General features: G+C 36.0%; 1 protein-coding gene across 1 annotated transcript in view; it reads left to right on the forward strand.

The window, feature by feature from the left end:
• Positions 1-642: 642 nt before the first annotated feature.
• LOC107293452 (dystonin) overlaps positions 643-18,660 on the forward strand; it is a gene marked incomplete at its 5' end in the record, with an annotated part of 166,922 nt that continues 148,904 nt past the window's right edge. Inside the window, 7 exon segments of the mRNA XM_029285407.1 lie at positions 643-805; positions 1,486-1,569; positions 2,420-2,527; positions 4,480-4,578; positions 13,844-13,978; positions 16,884-16,972; positions 18,458-18,590. Of these exon segments, the coding sequence (XP_029141240.1) occupies positions 643-805; positions 1,486-1,569; positions 2,420-2,527; positions 4,480-4,578; positions 13,844-13,978; positions 16,884-16,972; positions 18,458-18,590 (811 nt within the window).

Genomic DNA, 18,660 nt, shown 5'->3' on the forward strand with positions numbered 1-18,660 from the left:
CTAATGAGAAATAAGTTCAGAGAATAGCCCTCCAGTGGTGGTGGTTCAGAACTGCAAGATAATTTTAAATTACACTTTTTATTTATTTGTAATCATTCCTGCTTATTCAAATTATTTACTGCCTGGCATTTCAAACGAGGGACAGCCAGAGGTCTCACCTCCCCCCGTCCCACCCAAAAAAATGATATGGATCATTATACTGATTTTAGTCTTTATGGAAAGATGTCAGCTTATCTAGAAAGTTCTGCTCCTTGGTATATATCTTATAGAAAAGATAATTTCTTGATAATACTTAGCTCAGTTATAGAAGTTATGCTTTCATTGAAATGTCAAAATTTTGTTTTAATAGTTTTGCAGTTCTTCTGTATCAATCCTGAGAAAAGTAATTAATGAACGATAACCGAGCGGCATCTTTCCTTTGGCATGAATTTACTAGTGAACTCCAGCAAGCACATACTCTCAGTTTTTGCCCTTTGTTAATCTATTACATGAAGAAAATAATATGATTTATCTTAAGGTGTTCTACAACTGGAGGATATGTGCCAAGTATTATTACATCTTTATAAAAAAAGGCAGCTACTGCAGTGTTGCATTAAAATAACCATTTGTTCATTTCTGAAATGACTTTCCTGTCAACTATAGGTTGCGTGACTTGGAGACTATCAATAAATCACTAAAGTACTACAGAGATACTTATGGTGCACTGGATAACTGGATTAAACAAGTTGAAGAAACACAGCAAAAATTTCAGGAAAACCCACCCCAGAACAGTAAAGCTCTGGCGAAACAGCTAAATGAGCAGAAGGTACAATCATGAAAAGTTCCATAATATCACTTAAATGAACCGAATTAATAATTCAGCTTCATTGATTGATTGTGCGCTCTTTAATCATTTTTTTTACTTCTAGCAATCACATAGATCTATCTGTTCCTAACCTGGCCATTTAGGTCTTCCCACAGTGAACTCGTTATTATCATCATTGTAACTAAATCCATCCTCTTCTCTTTCCATCCTTCCCAGCCTTAGATCCTTTTCCAGATTGCTAGGTCTTCTGCATAACTTGATTTTGATCATCTGTGCCTCAAGAAAGAACTTGGGTTGATTTGGTTGAGGATCTTCTGGTTTGTTTTCTTGGCTGTTCGTGGTAGTTTTAGAAGTCTTCTCCAACACCAAGCTAAAAGGCATCAATACTCTTAACCTGCATTTTCAAAGTCCAATTAAGCTAAATAGCAATGTTCATTTCAACTATTTAAAACTATCTCATTTTAAATGCTGTATTGTAATGTTGGCATATGGTTTGAAATAGTTTGATGGCGTATGTAATTCTTAACAGATGAAAGAAACAGAGTCAGTAGATCTAAGCAACATAATGCTTTCCTCTATGTTTGCTTAAAGTTATTTAGGAGGAGGAACATGGAAAATGAATGTCTTAAAATAGTTTAAAAAAAAGTACTATATATTGAATGCCACTACTTATTTTACAGATGCTGGTGTCTGAAATGGAGATGAAACAAAACAAACTAGATGAATGCCAGAAATACTCAGAACAGTATTCAACTGCAGTAAAGGTAAACCTGCAATTGTGTGTGTTTACTTATCAAAGGGAAAAATAACTGAGTGTAAAGGCAGTCATTGACTTCCAACCATTCATTTAGCGACTGTTTGAAATTACAAGATCACTGAAAAAAGTGACTTATGATCAGTCCTCGCACTTACGACTGTCACAACGTCCCCACAATCACTTGATCAAAATTTGGGCCCTTGGCAACCGAGGATGTGGTTTACAATGGTTGCAACATCCTGGGATCACATGATTGCCATTGGTGAGTTTCCCAGCCGGTTTCTGGCAAGGAAAGTCAGTAGGAGAAGCCAGATTCATTTAATGCCATGTGATTCACTTAACAACTGCGGTGGTTCTCTTAATAAAGATGGCAAAAGTTGTAAAACCAGACGCAATTCACTTAAGTATATCTTACTTAGCAAAGGAAATTCTAGTCCCAATTGTGGTGTAAGTCAAGAAACTACATTTATTAAACTGTCACAGTTGTCTTTTTGCCATAGTTGTTGCCTGGAAATTTGGGGCTGCTTCCTCTTGTTACTACTCCTCTCCCCATTGTGTAGGGATCTTCATTGGTGTTGCAGGGATGACCATCCTCAGCCTGAGACAAATGATTTTTTATATTACCAAAGCAATATGCAATGACATGAGAGAACCTGCTTTTCCCCAGCTGTGGTAACTCTAGAGTTCAAGAGGAGGGGCTCAGCCCTTGTTATGTTCAGGTTTTACTACACTAGTATCATGGCCTGTTGTAATGAACTGTGTTTATACTCTCTGACGGATCCTTAATATGGAACATACGATTTATAGTTTTTAATGTCCCTTACCCCACCTCCCTCCTCTCTCTTTTTTTTTGGTAGGATTATGAGTTGCAAACAATGACATACAGAGCCATGGTTGATTCCCAGCAAAAATCACCTGTAAAACGCAGAAGGATGCAGAGCTCCTCTGACTTCATTATACAAGAGGTAGGTTGTTTGTTTAAGCAGTTACTTATATGCTTATTTATATGTTTTCAGACCTAGACTTCACAGGACAATTCACATTGCAAAACATTAAATGACAGAGGTAGGAAAAAGGAGAGCCATTAAACAAAAGTTATACAAAAGTGGTACCCAATTAATTAGAACATAAACAGAAGCCAGATGAAGGGAAGTTATCCTATCAGCCGAACAAAGACATCAGGGCATGTTTCAGAGAGGTCCATCTGACCATTGTCTGTCAGTGAGGTTTTTCACATATAGGGAGATCAGGTTTTCCCCCCCCCAACATGAGATTGCAGATAGACACTTCCTTCTCATCATTTTGTCATTCATTAACGTTCTAAGCCCTAAGGAGACTTGGAGTCAGGACATCAAAACGATTAAGAATGGAGTTGACCAAGATTAGTTAGTGTTTTTTTTATGACAATTTTTTAAAGTGTAGTTTCTGCAAATGAATTACCCCATTTCCAAATAATTCATATATTCAGTGTTTATTTAATAGTCAGATTTACATCCCATCTTTATTTTGTACAATTAAAGTCACCTCCTTCCTCCCGTTTTCCCCACAGCCATAATTCTGTGAGGTAGCCAGGCTAAGAGAGAGTGACTGGTCCAAGGTCACCCAGCCAGCTTTCATGCCTATGGAAGGACTAGAATTCAGAGTCTCCTGGTTTCTGGTCCATCAATCTTTGCCACTATACCATATTGGTTCTGAAATAAGAGACAGGTCTAACTTGTGGAGTTCTTGCTTTTTGCTGTATGTCATAGTTTTATTTTTGTAATAATAGCTGTTAACTACATCGGTCCAGTTTCTGTGACATACTTGACTGTCTCATGTTGAGGAGAAGTGTGTTGCATGAACTCCAGAACTGGATCAATTGATGCATCCAGTTAACCATGGAGCTAGATTTAGTTCCAGAAGGCCTGAGCTTGTTTGAGGCTCAGCTCAGCGCCTCTTCTGATGTCTGTGATCTAGATATAGTCCTAGAGAGCCTCTGCGAAAGCCACACTGGTAGAAAGTGAATAATTACATCAGGACAGATCAGTTTATTACAACCACAAGGCCAGAAAATAATAAAACGTGTAATAGTTACCTACAGAAGGTGAATATAAGTAGTCCCTCTTCTAACTTTGTCCACAGTGGTTTTGCAGGTTTTGCCAGTGCAGACTTAAAAAGTGATTTAATAAATGTCTAAATATAAAGGATATCTGTAGTGGCCAGAAGAGTCTAGAAAATGACTACCAAGAACATTGTTTAAGATATCCAGTTATGTGTTGCTGGTACATACAAATGAGTTAATGCAAATCATGCCTGTTAGCCTTTAGAATCTTGAATCTTCTTTTCCACTGTACTGAATGATAAGAGGTCTCATTTAGAAAACACTGCTAGGATGTATTGCATATGATTACTAAAGCTAGTAGTTTAAAGGATGAAGAATTAAGAAATTAATTCCATGATAGCAATAGCATTTAGGCTTATATACCACCCCATAGCACCATCTAGGCAACTTACAATGTCAGCATTACTTGCATATTGCCCCTAACAATCTGGGTCCTCATTTTACCGACCTCTGAAGGATGGAAGGCTGAGTCAAGCCTTGAGCTCCATCAGGAACGAACTCCAGGCTATAGGCAGAGTTTAACTGCAATACTGCATGTTAACCACTGTGTCACCAAGGCTAATCGTTGTGATGCAATGATTTCTCATCTTTTATTCCTGAGACCATCTGTACTATTTACTTGAGGCCACGCAAGACAAACAGAAGTCAGTTCTATTCCACAGCTTTGTTACATTGAAGCCCTTTGTCTTGTGACTAACAGATGTAGTACATTTCTCAAGCTTGATCACAAAACACCTTCCCTTTCTTTCAGAAATCATAATGGAAGCTACATTTTTTATTTGTCATATTTTGAGCTATTCCTCTGTTTCATTTTAGTTTATGGATTTAAGAACACGCTACACAGCCTTGATAACCTTGATGACTCAGTATATAAAGTTTGCTGGTGATTCCTTGAAAAGGTTAGAGGAGGAAGAGGTAAGTCAATAGATATTATCAAAGGAACAGTAGAACAATAAATTATGCCTTTACATGAAAATGTAAATATCAGAATTTCTTTATCAGCTTTATGTTATTTATAGGCACCAGTACTGAAACAGGTGTAATAAATGCATTTTGTATGCCATGCTGCCTCTTTAATAATTCTGATTTGAAAACTTTTTAATCAAGGTTAAAGATTACTTTTCACCTGTAAGTTGCTAAAACACTTTTCTGTGGTGTTGGGTCTTCATAGAAATCTCTCAGGTACAGAGCAATCCATAAAATTAGCTCCTTTAGGTAAAGTTATGTTAAAAATAAATTTTATTTCATTGTTAAAGATGCAGAAGGAATTGATGATCTGTCTTTTCCATATATAGTTCTGTCAGGTAATGAGAAACACAATCTCATTAACAAGTCAGAATGTCCAATTTTGACTTAATAGTTTGCTTATTCATTTCAGAAAAACAGATACTATTCTGTAAAGAATTGATTGGACCAATTCATCAGAGTTCTTTTATTCTATTAGACTATTTATTGTCATCATGAGAAAAATATACAGGAATCATCCACTAAAATGTTTTAGCATACTTCCTATTTATTGGTCCTAGAGAGCTAGTAAACTGGTCTTTTAAATATCTTTGTTGTCAGTTTTTTGGGATAATTTTGGCATAGGAAATAACTTCATTTATAGGGTTGGAAGTTGAGGAAATAAATAGCAGCCATTCTCCATTTTAAAATGTGTGGCTGGAAAGTGGCCACAAAAAGAGGACATACCAGATGAAGCATGTCAGCAACAATAAAGTCGAATTATTTAGTCTTTGGAAATAGTATTAGCAGGGAAATCTGGATGAAGTCACATGCAAGTAAAGGTTCCTTAATTCATTGCACCATGTGTAATATTGAGCAAGACAGTTGTAGAAAATCTTTGTAGAAAGAGTATTGGTGGTTCTGAATCTGTTGTTGGCTGTGAGTGAAAAAGCACAACGAGAAATAATAAAGAAAAGTGATAAATAAAAATAATAAACATTGGTAGAATCTTTGATGGCAAGATGAAATTAACATTAAGAGATGGGCAACTAACCTACAGAGATCATGCCAAAAAAGTGTGATTATCATTCAGAAATATAAATTTGAATACAGTATAAAGATCATTCCCTAGAACAGTGTTTCTAATAGTCCTAGGATGCCTGTGGGTTTAATTGCTTTTAAAATAATTCCAAATAGCTGTAAGATTTCTAAAAGATATATGGGGTTGATCTGCCTAATAATTTGTTATAATTGGTTTATATTTAAATATAAAGTACAGCAATGTGAATTCTATATTAGACATAAATAAAATTATAATTTCAGTGGATTTACTCTTTTGAATGGCATAGTCAAGATCTAAACTATTTTAACAAAAATACTCTTGGTTATATCCTGTGCTTCCAGAATTACAGGATTACAATGGAACTATAATTATGAAATATTAAAAATAGTGCTGCAACACGTTTCTTTAGAAATTATATATGAAAGAAAATTTTATTGCAGTCATTTGAGAGCTGATGGAAGTGCAGTTCTATTTACGTAAATAGTTTTTTGATTGAATATGACTATTAAATAGGGAAGCAGAAGTGGGTAAAGCTGACTTTCGACTGGCACCTATACCGAGATGAAGCAAAATGTACGATTTTAGAATAAGGTTCTTCTGTTTCCATTTGGATAGGGGAAAAAAATGACAAAAATTTACTACATGGATTTAAATAGTGATTATTATGGTAGAAGGATATGTTTATTCCCTAATTAAATCAGCTTTCTGGTTCGTCGAGTTTATGAGAGTATTTTCAAATGTCTAACCGAATCAAGAATTGTCATATGTACTAAAACGTTCCTTTTCGTATTCAACTAACCCTAACATGCCAAAATGCTTTTTTTTCTTGCATGATGATGTGTATTGCTGGAAAAGTTATTCTACTTTAGCTTTCAAGCACAGACACATGCAAGTATGCTTTGGGGCAGAAACTTCAAATCCTTGAACAGCTCTTGTCCTGAATGAATGAGCAGAGAATTCTTCTTAAGGACATCAGTTGGTGGAACTCCTCACTGCAGCTTTTTCTTTACTCTTATGGTGGCTTTCTGAGTGGGACAGTGGTGGTGGGCAGCAGACGGTGTGGCTGAAATGCTGTAGATAATAGAGTAAGTATTTTTGCAATCATGCGTCATCATTTCAGTGTGTTTCAGTACTATTATTAAAACATAGGATAATACTTCTTTCTTCTTTTATTTTTAAGACTCTGAAAAATAAGGAGGCCCTTGTACGTGGGGAATTTTATAACCTGGAAGAACAGCAGAAAGCAATACTGAATGAAAACAAGAAACTTATGGCGAGAATAAATGAACTTGAGAAGGCTCTGGAGGAGATAAGGAAACAGAAGCTGCAGCTGGAGGAAGAACTTCCAAAAGCCAAGGAAGATGCAGAAAGGGAATTAAGGAAGCAGCAGAAAAAAACAGAAGAGATTTGTCTTCAGAAAGCTAAGGCTGAGCAAGAAGCGAAACGAATTTCCATGGAATTAGAGGATGTCCTTAAAGAGAAAGAAGCCGCAGAACAGGAGTTAGAACGGGTGAAACAGCTGACTTTGAAAGCTGAGGTTCAAAGAAATGCAGTTGAAGAAAACCTTAGGGCTTTCAGAATTCAGCTAGAAGAAAGCAACATGATTCGAAAAACTTTTGAAGAACATTTAAGAAGGAAAGACACAAGTCTTCAGGACCTGGAGCAGCAAAAAAAGGCTTTAATGGAAGAGCTGAAGAAAAAAACAGCTGAAGAAGAGAAGCTTATGAAGCTAATTAAGGAAATGGAACGTGATCTTGAGATGCAAGGTAGTTCAGTGAAAAACAAGTTCAGAGAAAAAGAAATAACTGACATCAGAAGGCAAATTACTATAATAGGAAGAGAAACTTGCTCAGACATTTTCAGAGAAAAGCAAGACATAAAGAACATAGAGGAATTCCAACAAATAGTAGATGAACTAACCGTGGCCAACAAAAAATCTGAAAAAATAATTAAGGATTTAAAATATGAACTTCATGAACTTGAGCTACAAAATGCATCCTCTGAAGAAAAGGCTCGTTTATTAAAGGAAAAACTAGATGAAGCCAATCATTCTCTCAGACGTCTTAAAATAGAGTTGGATCAGAAAGAACTGGTTGAGCAAGGTTACTTGGAACAACTAAAAGAACTTGACAAGCAGCTGCAGAAAGCCACAGGCAAAGCTGAAGAAGTAGTGCAGGAATCCATGGAACTGAAAAGAATCAATATGAATTATCAGGAAGACTTGAGGTCACTTCAAAAGGAAAAGGCACAGTTGAAGAGGGAGCTGGAGGAATTGACAAGGACACAGACAGAAATTGAAATTACTCTTCAGCAGTTGCGTTCACAGATTGCATCTCTTCAACAAGAAAAAATGATAGCTGAACAGAGAACTATATCATGCAAAGGGGAAGCAAGCAACCTGCAGGAGCAGTTTAGAAAACTGCAGGAGCAATTGCTTCAAAAAACAAGAGAAGAAAAAGAGAGCCACCTGATTATTCAACGACTGAAAGATGACTTAGCCGACAGTAATCACTTGGTAGAAAAATTAAAGCAAAAGATGGAGGAGCTTACAAGGTGGAATAGTGAAACCAAACTTATGATGACTGAAGTGCACACTGAATCAGAGAGGATAGTTCTGGAGAGACAGATTATTGACAGGAAAAATGACGAATTAAAAGTTTTGGTTGATAGCTTCAAAGAGCAGCTCCGGGTTACAAATGAAGAGCTACACAAACAGATCATAATTGAGCAAGAGCACTTGGATAAAATCAAGAGATTAGAAGATGAGTTAGTCAATGCAAAAGATGTAATTAATGAGTATAAGCAGAAATGTGATAGGGATATCACTTATAACATGAATACCGAGATGGAGCTAAGAAACCTAAACACCCAGTTGAGTACATTCACTATGGAAATTAAAATGAATGAGCAGAAAATCCAGCAGCAACAAGCTCATATTCAAGAACTCAACAATAAGATAAAGAAGCTGCAAGATGATTTCCACCAGAAGACTTTAGACGAGCAAACGGCACGTAAAAAGATGGCATTGCTCCAGGAAGAGTCAATTAAGTATAAGCATTCTGCCGAAGAGTTTAAGAAGAAGTTTGATAAACTCTTGGAATCGCACAACATTGCTGAAAATGACATTTCAGGCATAAGGATGGAATGCATCACTTTACAGCAAGAGAAGCATATGGCTCAAGAAAACATCAGAATGTATCAGATTCAGATTGAAGATTTGCAGAACAGACTTCAAAAATGTCGTGATCAGTTACAACAAGGGAAACATGCAGAAATGGAACATTTGCAGAAATACCGCAAACTGGAAGAAGAATTCCTGATGCAGAAACGAACAATGGAACACTTGAAGCACCAAATAGATCTGCAGAAAAGAGAGCACTGCAATCAATTGCGTTTGTTTCAGAACGAGATCAGCAAAAAGAACATCCAGTTGGACTTTGGATTGAAAGGACTTGACTATGGTTACTTGGGAGATGCCTCTCTGAGAGATTTTGAACAACGTAAAGTGTGCACAAATACTTCTCCTTTATTAAGAAGACGGCAAACTGAGATAAGCAGCCCAGGTTGTAAATCTGAACAGCTACTAGCTCAGAAATTGCAAATGGTTTCTACTGATTCATTGTCACGAGAAAAGCCATTCCAGCTGTCTGGAATCTCACACTCTTTGGGAAGTGGAGTAAACCAACAGTCGTATTCGGAGTATGTTTCCCAAATGAGTACACAATTTGAAATCAGCATTGATAACAACAAACCTGCCACAAGATTATCAGAAATAGATAATTTGAGAGATGGCAAATTCCTCAGTTCACGACATGAAGAAAGTTATGAAATGGGATTAGGGAAACAACTGCATCCATTGGAGGTACACCATACAATTTGATATTTATGGCCTTCGTTGTCCTTTCTGCCTTTAAGTATTCTTTAGCACTTCTCTTTTCTTCTTCTGAAGGTTCTCCATTTATTTAAAAGATGGTATCAGATCTGTAGAAGAACATACTTATTTAGATGTACTTTACACCCATGTGTCTGGCTAACTATGCTAAACGTGTAGATGTTTTGTTATTGTAAAGATAAATATGCACAATTCAAATCCACATCTACATTATGAGATTTGCAACAACAAAAATCCCCCCCCTAAAAAAGTTTCTGTTCAGGATTTCCTACTAATCCCATCCCCACCCTTTTGCATGTTTTCCCTCTCTTCCTGTTGTCACTTCTATTGTGTGGCGTATTCACCCTTAACTAAACTTATATTTTTGTCCTTTTAGATTTCTTTAATACATTTTTTGTACATTTGTAAAAGATGACTTTCCTTTGGATACACCAATGCCCAGTTTTGGCTACAGTCCTACTATTATCGATCATGACACCTATCTAGTAGCTGGAGTAATGATCACCAGTTGCAATTTTTAAATTAAATGCACCAAAGCGTATTCTTTTTCTGTCCTTTTCTATGTTTCCATTCAGCTTTCCTGCTCATACAGCTTCTGTGTTGTCAGCACTAATAAACTGGCTGATATTGTTTGCTGTTTGTATTCTACATTCCTCCCTCCCACTTACTGTAATGATATGACGCTGCTTTCTAAATGTAACATCCTTCACTATATTAAAAAAAATTCCTGTTTACAGATAGCGAACAGCAAGCAGTATGGTGTACATGCTGAAGCTTCTACATTTAATCAAGAAAATGGCAAGACATTTGGTAATGAAGGAAGACTTCTTGAGGGATACAGAGCATCAGAAGGGTTTAGGAGTGAAGATATTTCAAAGATCAGTACTGCCTTAGAGGAGAAGCAAGCCAAGGAGATTCCTATTGAATATGATAAGATAAAATTTCAAGGCCTCCGAGAGGAAGTAAATGCCAGGCAGTTGATTGAAGTTAAACTTCTAGACTTGACAACAGCTGGACAGCTCCATTCAGGGAAGAAGGCAATTGCTGAGGTGCAAAAAGACCTTGAGATGTTTTTAACAAAGCCTACTGCAGTAGCTGGGCTGTATATAGAAGCTAGCAAAAACAAGATCTCACTTGCTTCTGCAGCTAAACAAAGAATAATTGATAAAACTTCAGCTCTAGCATTGTTAGAAGCCCAGGCTGCCACAGGTTTCATCATTGATCCCGTAACTGGTAAAACATTGTCAGTGGATGAATCCGTCATCAGCGGACTGGTAGATTATGAATGGAAAACTAGGCTTCTGGAGGCGGAAAAGGCAGTTTTAGGTTATCTGTTTTCTGGGAAAAAGCTGTCTGTTTACCAAGCAGTGGAAAGTAGAATCTTAGACAGGCAAAAGGGCAAAAACATTCTTGAGGCTCAGATTGCCACTGGGGGAGTCATTGATTCTATCAGAAGTGTCCGTATTCCTCCTCAGATTGCAGTCGAGCTAGGCTTGCTGAATAACACAATGTTCAAATATTTACACGAACCTTCCAGTAACAAAAAAAGCTTTGAGAATCCCAATAGCGGGCAAGCCATGTATTATAAAGACCTGCTGAAATTGTGTGTGCTCGATGTAGCCAGCCAATGCTTCCTGCTTCCGGTTGGGGAGAGGAAAACAAGCACTCCATCTGCAGAAAAGATTCATAAGGTATCTGTGGTTGATGTTAACACCGGTGTGGAAATGACTTCCTATGAGGCATATAAAAAGTCCCTGATAGACAAGAGTATGTACCTTGAGTTGTCTGGACAGGAGTTTCAGTGGAAAGAGTCCACGTGCTTTGATGCCAGTGGAAATTCTTACTTTGTTCTGACAGACCTGAAAACAGGGCTGCAGTTCAATATTGACGAGGCGTTAATTGCTGGCAAAATAGACAGAGTGTCAGTCAGTCAGTACAAGGAAGGGCATCTTACAGCTAGTGAGCTTGGTGACATTCTGTTGACCAATTCCAAGCCACGTACCGATCTCCATAGTCCCATTGCTGGGGTCTGGCTGCCTGAGACAAATGAAAGAATGTCTATTGCAAAAGCTTCACGCAAAAACCTGGTGGACAGGAACACTGCGCTGAGGTGTCTGGAGGCTCAAACCTGCACAGGAGGGGTAATTGATCCCTTGACTGGAAAGACGTACCCAGTGGCAGAAGCCTTGCAAAGGGAGTTGATTGATGAGGCGTGTGCTAAACACCTTCAGCAATGTGAACTGGTTTTCAGGGGCATTAAGCACCCTTTATCAAACAGTATTCTCTCGGTCACCGAAGCAATAAATAAAAACTTTCTAGACAAAGAAGTAGGCACTCGCTGCTTGGAATATCAGCATTTGACGGGCGGGTTGATAGATCCCAAATCTCATTCCAGGTTGTCAATGGAGGATGCCATCAAGAATGGCCTCATTGATGCTGTTACTGCCACAAAAACTCAAGATGATAAATTCTATGTAAAAAGCTTGATGTGCCCTAAGACCAAAAAGCAATTAACCTATCAGGAAGCTCTCCAGGGAGCTGTTTTTGACTGCTATACAGGGCTACGCTTGCTAGAAGCCTCAGAGACGATTTCCTCAGGTATATCAAGGCTTTATTATTCTACCCAGTAACTAAGCTAACACTGAGCAATCTTTTTTTTTTTTGACACAGAACTTTTATAGCAATAAACAGATTATTCTTAAGACTAAACAGGGAGAATACCCCACAATCACTAGCACTGATGACGTTACCTCGTTGGGTAGTTGAATGTTTTCAAGTTTACAACCAAGTTCAGAGACTCTGCACCAAGGATTTCACAGTTCAACCCTGAGTTACAGATAGTCTCTTCTGTTGGAACTAAGTTCCATTCTGTGGTAAGGGACAAACTGTCACATTTTAGAAATAATTCCCACTTATATGATTGTACAACATGGTGGAAGAGAAAAAAATCACTCGAACTCTAAACCTTGCAACACAGTTTGGCTTTGCTTATAAATGGTGGTTTGCATACTCTAAATCTAGTATTGCTCTGTGCTTGTAACCTTAGAACACAATAAAATTTAGATATTTCTATGTTTCATCGATTTCTGTGGAAAATTTAAATTCATGCTTAATTTTTCTCATAATGTAACTACTTCAGTTATGGTTGGATTGTGCTTCAGTTGCTGTTGTTTTGTATAAATAAAAATAGTTGCATATAGAAAGATGAATTATATTGATATGTTTCACTTCATTCTAATCTGGTTTCAGTTCCAGCTGAACTTTTTAATTTTTTTAAAACATAAATATATTCCATTGTAATCAAATCAGTGTATGTTATTAAAAATTGTGAATTTCAGGGTTTCAGTCAAAGTTGAGTAGAGTAGAGAGCTAAGTGTGTAGACACTTAAATGCTTATTTTCATAACAACCTCTGCCCGTTTTCAGAGAATAGTAAAACATGAAATTATACATTTGCAGGGGTTCATTGATTATATGAAAAAATAAAAAGGGTAGAACATGCAAATTTCTATTAAGCTGAGTCTGTCAAAGTAAGGTAGTACAATCTTAGGTACTTGATAATGAATTATATTCACTGAGGCCTCTATCTTAGTTTAAACAATTTAAGATTGGTCAGTCAAAAAATTTAAGGACAGTTTTATACTCCTATCAATTAAAATGATTTTTTTTCTCTTTATTTTGGCACTTGAGTCTTTACATTTCTTCTAATTGGAGCCTTAAATTATCACTGGAGATGGCTATACAATTGTCAAACTGGGGTTCCTGTCTGATGGATTAGTTATCGCCTGATGAATAAAAATTGTATGACATTTTGTCTGTGGGAAAAGGTTTTAGGTATTTTATATTAATGAAGTGTGGCAACCTGTTTAATTGCATGATATCAGGTGTGGATTTATAGCTAATGCAAAAGCTGCAGTTTAAAACGTTTCCCTTCCCATTGTTTGGGAGGACAATAATGGTTTCTCTCATACACATTGAATTAGCTCTGTATAAAAGAATGTGTTCATATGTATCATAATGACTATCTTATTTTTTAAAAAAAATATCTTCAAATAACTCAAGGTTGATATTTTTTTAAAAAATGTTAATCTTCCACACACACACCCCCTTAATTCATACATAATTATACATCAGCAACTGGGATAAAAATAAAATTTATTTAAGTCTGGCATTTTCTAACAATAAATTTCTTAATAGAGTAATTAGATTTGATCTGTACCTATTGTTTAACGTCTAGCCATTTTAAATATTTCTGTATTTGCAATGCCCATTGTTCATCAGAAATCAATGGAAGAGGAAAAGAAAGAACATGTTGAAAAAACTGGGGACTTACTGAAATGGGTTACAGAAATCACCAGGAGCCTCAGCAAAGACAGCGGAGAAAGGGCTGAAAAAACAGATTTTCTTAAGAAGCAGGTATTAAAACATTGCTTCAGTGTATATAATAAACAGTTGCATGGACCTGTAATGTTTGATTTTTGCATATCTGTGGTTCTAAGGAGTCAACTGTGGCTCATGCACATTATTTCATTTCTTCATACCAACAAGATTATTTGTATGCCCTACATCAGTCCCAATAACACTCTCCTTTGGCTTCAGATTTTTGTAAAATTTATATTCAACTATACTAGTATATAAATCTATACTAGATTTATAAATCACTTTTCTCAAAGAATAAACTTATAATGGTTCCGTAAGGTAATGAACATTTAGAGAATGTTTTCTTTACTTTCTACTTACCACTTGTGGATGTATGATTTTGGATATGGGCCATGAAGGCGCCTGCTCAATTCCAACTGGTATGTGGCAAGAGGCTGTGCTTAAAAAAACAACAACTAGAAACTACCTGGCATCGGGTACAGGGGATTATGACTGCTAAAATAACTTACTTCTCCAGAGTGTCAGGGCCAATCCTGTCAACCTAGTTGGGTGGTTTGTGGGAAGGTGGGGTTTTTTTTCTAAAAAAAAAAAAAAAGACGTGATTTTTTGGGTGTCTTACGTGGTTACACAAGCATCACCCCAAGTAGAGTCTGTTGGTCATGTGCATCATGGCCTTAGTAAAGAACAGTATATTTGAAAGTACATGCAATCCATGATATTTTCATAGGGCCAATAAATGATAAGAAGCACATATCTAATATTACTGATTTCTGTTGCATAACCTCAGAAGAGTCAACCTTCATATTTAGCAGAGTGAACCCACTTCTTCTGATTTATTCAGCAACATCTGGGTAAAAAAATCATAGTATAGTATGTTGTGTAAACTTGGCTAAAATCCCTTCCAGTTAAATTTATACTAAATTAAAATATCCTCCTTTTGTTAAAATTTAAAATGTTTACCTATACATAAGTTGAACTTATTAATTCTACGTTTCCCCCAGAAAATAGTTCTCGATCAAGAAGGAAGCATTATAGATACATTTTTTACTAGATACACTTGCAGATTTTTGCATGAGTAGAAGACTTTTAACTAGTTTCTATCCATTCAGTGAATATTGCTGTAACAGGCATATTTTATAGATTTGGATTCAAATAAAATCTTATCAGTTATAGTCAGAAGAAAGTAAGCCTGATATTTTTCTTTTGAGAAATCCAAAACAATATACTTATGTAATCATGAATATTCATTGTAATTAAAGAGATGATTATTTGTTTTGTGTGGCTACTTCCCCTGTTGATTTTTCCCTTCAGAATATATTGAATCGATATGATAGCAAGGGATATTCATTGTACGCCAAACAGCAGACTCTTCAGGGCAGACTTGACGGAATTAACGACCAGGAGAACATTTTTATATTTATACTCATATCTTAATTTCAAAATATGGTTCAGTACTTGACAGCATTCAGGGAAACAAAAGAAAAGAAAATAGCTTTTACAAAACATGGCTCTTCCCCATTGTCGCTATGGGCAATCCAAAGAGTCTATTTTAGTGCCTTTATTAGTTCATCTGGATCATTCGGACAGTCACTTTTTAGAAGCTAGAAAAGTGTAACTAATGAACAAGGATATCCCTTTGCTCTTCTGCCCCTTCTTTCAGATGGACTGTCTCCCAGCTTTCTGAAGTAAATGCTATGATGTACAGGGATAAAGATAGTAAAAATCTAATCTCCTGACAGAATGTCATCTACGAAGAAATACTTTCAACAATAATAAGGATTGTGGATGGCTGTGGGTTGTTTTACCCTGTATTTAACATTATTAGGTCTTTTGGTAGAGCTGTTAGGCTATGTAAGAAAAATATTTGGAACCACAGCAAGTATTCCTTCAGTATATATTTTATGATTGCTGTAGGCACCTAATGGATAGTGTCCATCCACAATGAATAAAATATTCCACTTAGTGCTCAGAGCAATTTGGCAATTACTGTAATCATTTTAAATTAATTTGAACCCTTGAAAAACTTACGAACTGCATAAGCTTTCAACTGTACTGAGACTGCACCTCATCTAATGTTTTGCTTCTGACAGTTATATTAGACAAAAGCGAATTAAAGATAAGAAGGCTCGAGAGTTATCAAATAAAAATCCAGTCGTTCCGAACTACAAGTTCTTCTATCTCATGTTAATGTTCTTCTTCTCTTTCATTCGTTTTCAAGCTATCAGTGATATGTCCAAGGTAGGCTCATAGGAGCAATGAAGTGAAAATTCCAGCAGGAAAGAATATGTGAACCCCAAAGGGAAAGTTGCAGATTGTTCTTCAAAAAGAGTTTCTACTAACATGTCAGAGGCCTGAAGGTGTTTGATGATTACATCTTCTTTGACTTGGCTCCAGTCCATCTTGGGGCGAGATTTGTTGCTGTTCGATCTTTGTTCGTAACTAAGATGAACTGATGATTGATATAATTTAGAACCCTTGACTTAGAATCAGTCATAAATGAAATATCGGAATCCTAATTTGTCATAATAATGCCAGCACCCCACCTCTCCCAAACAAATGCATTATATTCCTCCAGTTAATTTAAAAAACCAAAACTAGAAATAAGCTTTTGATATGCATAATTAACTTCTACGTTTTGGCCTCTGTTCCCAAGAAAAAAAGATGCAAGAATGCAGTCTTAGTACATCTCTGAGAGGTTTATTTTTGTATGTGTATATGTGTGTCTATGCATACGCACACAGCATGATCTGGCTTGTTGAGAAGTGAGAAATTAAGGACAAAGCAGGCATGGCAATATATAGTGTATTATCAAAATGCCAATATGCTCCAAATACATACCTTTTTATACTTAATCTTGTAATATTTTCTATTGCTTAAAGTACATTTTTAAACCTATTACTAGAGCATTGTGGATACTTGAATGCACTTTCTTATTTTTCAGATTTCTTCTGATGAATTATCATCCAAGAAAGAACAGCTATCAGAGGCTTTGCAAGGAACACAGATATTTTTAGCCAAACATGGTGACAAGTATGTTACGTGTGATTATCTTATTTTGAAATTTAATGATGGTATTTCAACTTTTGTTAACAGCGTTTAGTCTTTTGATATGTCGAATCATGTATAGTTTCTGGAACTTAAGAAAAGGAGTCTGAATTAATTTTAGAAGGAACTTTTTAGAAGGAACTTTTTTCTGTCCCAAAGGTGCTTTTTCAAAAAGCAACTGGACTTTCTGGGGTTTTTTTTTTCTTTCTTGAAAACGTTTTGCTTCTCATCCAAGAAGCTCCTTCAGGACCTGGACGATTGAGAATCTTCGTAGACACTTCGATTTTCCTCTTGCTGACACCTGCTTATTATTAAAAGGGAAGCAAAATGTTCTAATGACTATGATGTAATTGTATAGCTTGTCTACTTTTTGGCAACCCTCCTGTTTATAAAATTCCCCTGATCCTAATTACATTACACCCATAAATTGTGATCTTAATAGCATATCTTAGATTTAATCTTCAATCTGTTCAAAACTTAGAATAATGGGAATTATAATTTACTACGTGGTACATCGGTCTTTCTGTCAAATACAATTTCCGATGAATCCAGCTTCAGTCATTCTCATCTTTCCTCGAAGAAGCAGGAAGATTTTCTCTTCATCGTATTGGAAGCTGTCAGCTGGCTTTAATGACAATTTTTTAAAGTTAGTTTTATGCAGTCTGTTCTGTATCTTCTTTGGCAAATGGTTCTAAATATATAATTAGAAAGTGGCTGTGTCATGGCTATGGCTATTTGTAGCTGCTTGGGAAGAATAATAAAATATACTGGTTTCTCCAAACAAGTTAAATGATATTTAGGTGAAGTGTTGCTATGGAATTGCGTGAATAATCACTCCGTCCCCAAATACCAAGTTTGCAGTCTTCAGCATGATATTCACTACTTTTTGTTTTTGTAAATAATATTTCAGGCTTAGATTATCCACGAAATTTTGCTGTTCACCCGTGAAAGCACTGCATAGTAGAAAATACAGTTTGTACATTGAATGCAAAGTCTCATTTAGGAAGAAAGGTTACAAATGAAGTGAATAATCCAGATCAAATTACTCACCATCATTTTCACAGCCACAAGCTAGACAATTACATATGCAGCTGTATTATTTCTAAAATTTATTTTTGAATCCTGTAATTATTTCTTCTGTGAGGTTTTATTTATTGACATAAAGTGGTCTTAGTTCTTGCTGTAATGAAAACTGTATTTATGTAGCAGTACTAATGTGTTAAAACAGGCTAACATGTAGTCTAAAGTCTTCTAAATAGCTGCTTTTAAAAAGCAGAATAGTTAAATAGGATTTGTTCTGGTTGATGAATAGTTTTATTCTGTTGCTTATGGAAAGAGGAATGTTGTTATGAACTACCCTAGTGCTCAGGTTGCTAGTAGGCCAAGATTTATCAGAATCATGCCTTTTTATTCTAGGTTATTGCAGTCTATTTCTGAAAATCATATCTGTATCTATGATTTGTTTCATAGAATGACAAATGAGGAGAAAAATGAAATGGAAAATCATATAAAGTCCTTGCAAGAGTGTTCCAAACTCTTATCCAATGAAGGTTTGATACAGTTGGAGGAGGAAAGAAATATAGATGAAAAAATGGATGCAAAGGTAGCCTAAAACCTATATAATATTACTGATGATCGTGTGCGGTCTAAATTTTACTTATTGCATGGATATA

Source organism: Protobothrops mucrosquamatus, unplaced genomic scaffold (assembly GCF_001527695.2).
Source record: "Protobothrops mucrosquamatus isolate PMUCROS unplaced genomic scaffold, P.Mucros_1.0 scaffold1620, whole genome shotgun sequence".
Taxonomy (NCBI): domain Eukaryota; kingdom Metazoa; phylum Chordata; class Lepidosauria; order Squamata; family Viperidae; genus Protobothrops; species Protobothrops mucrosquamatus.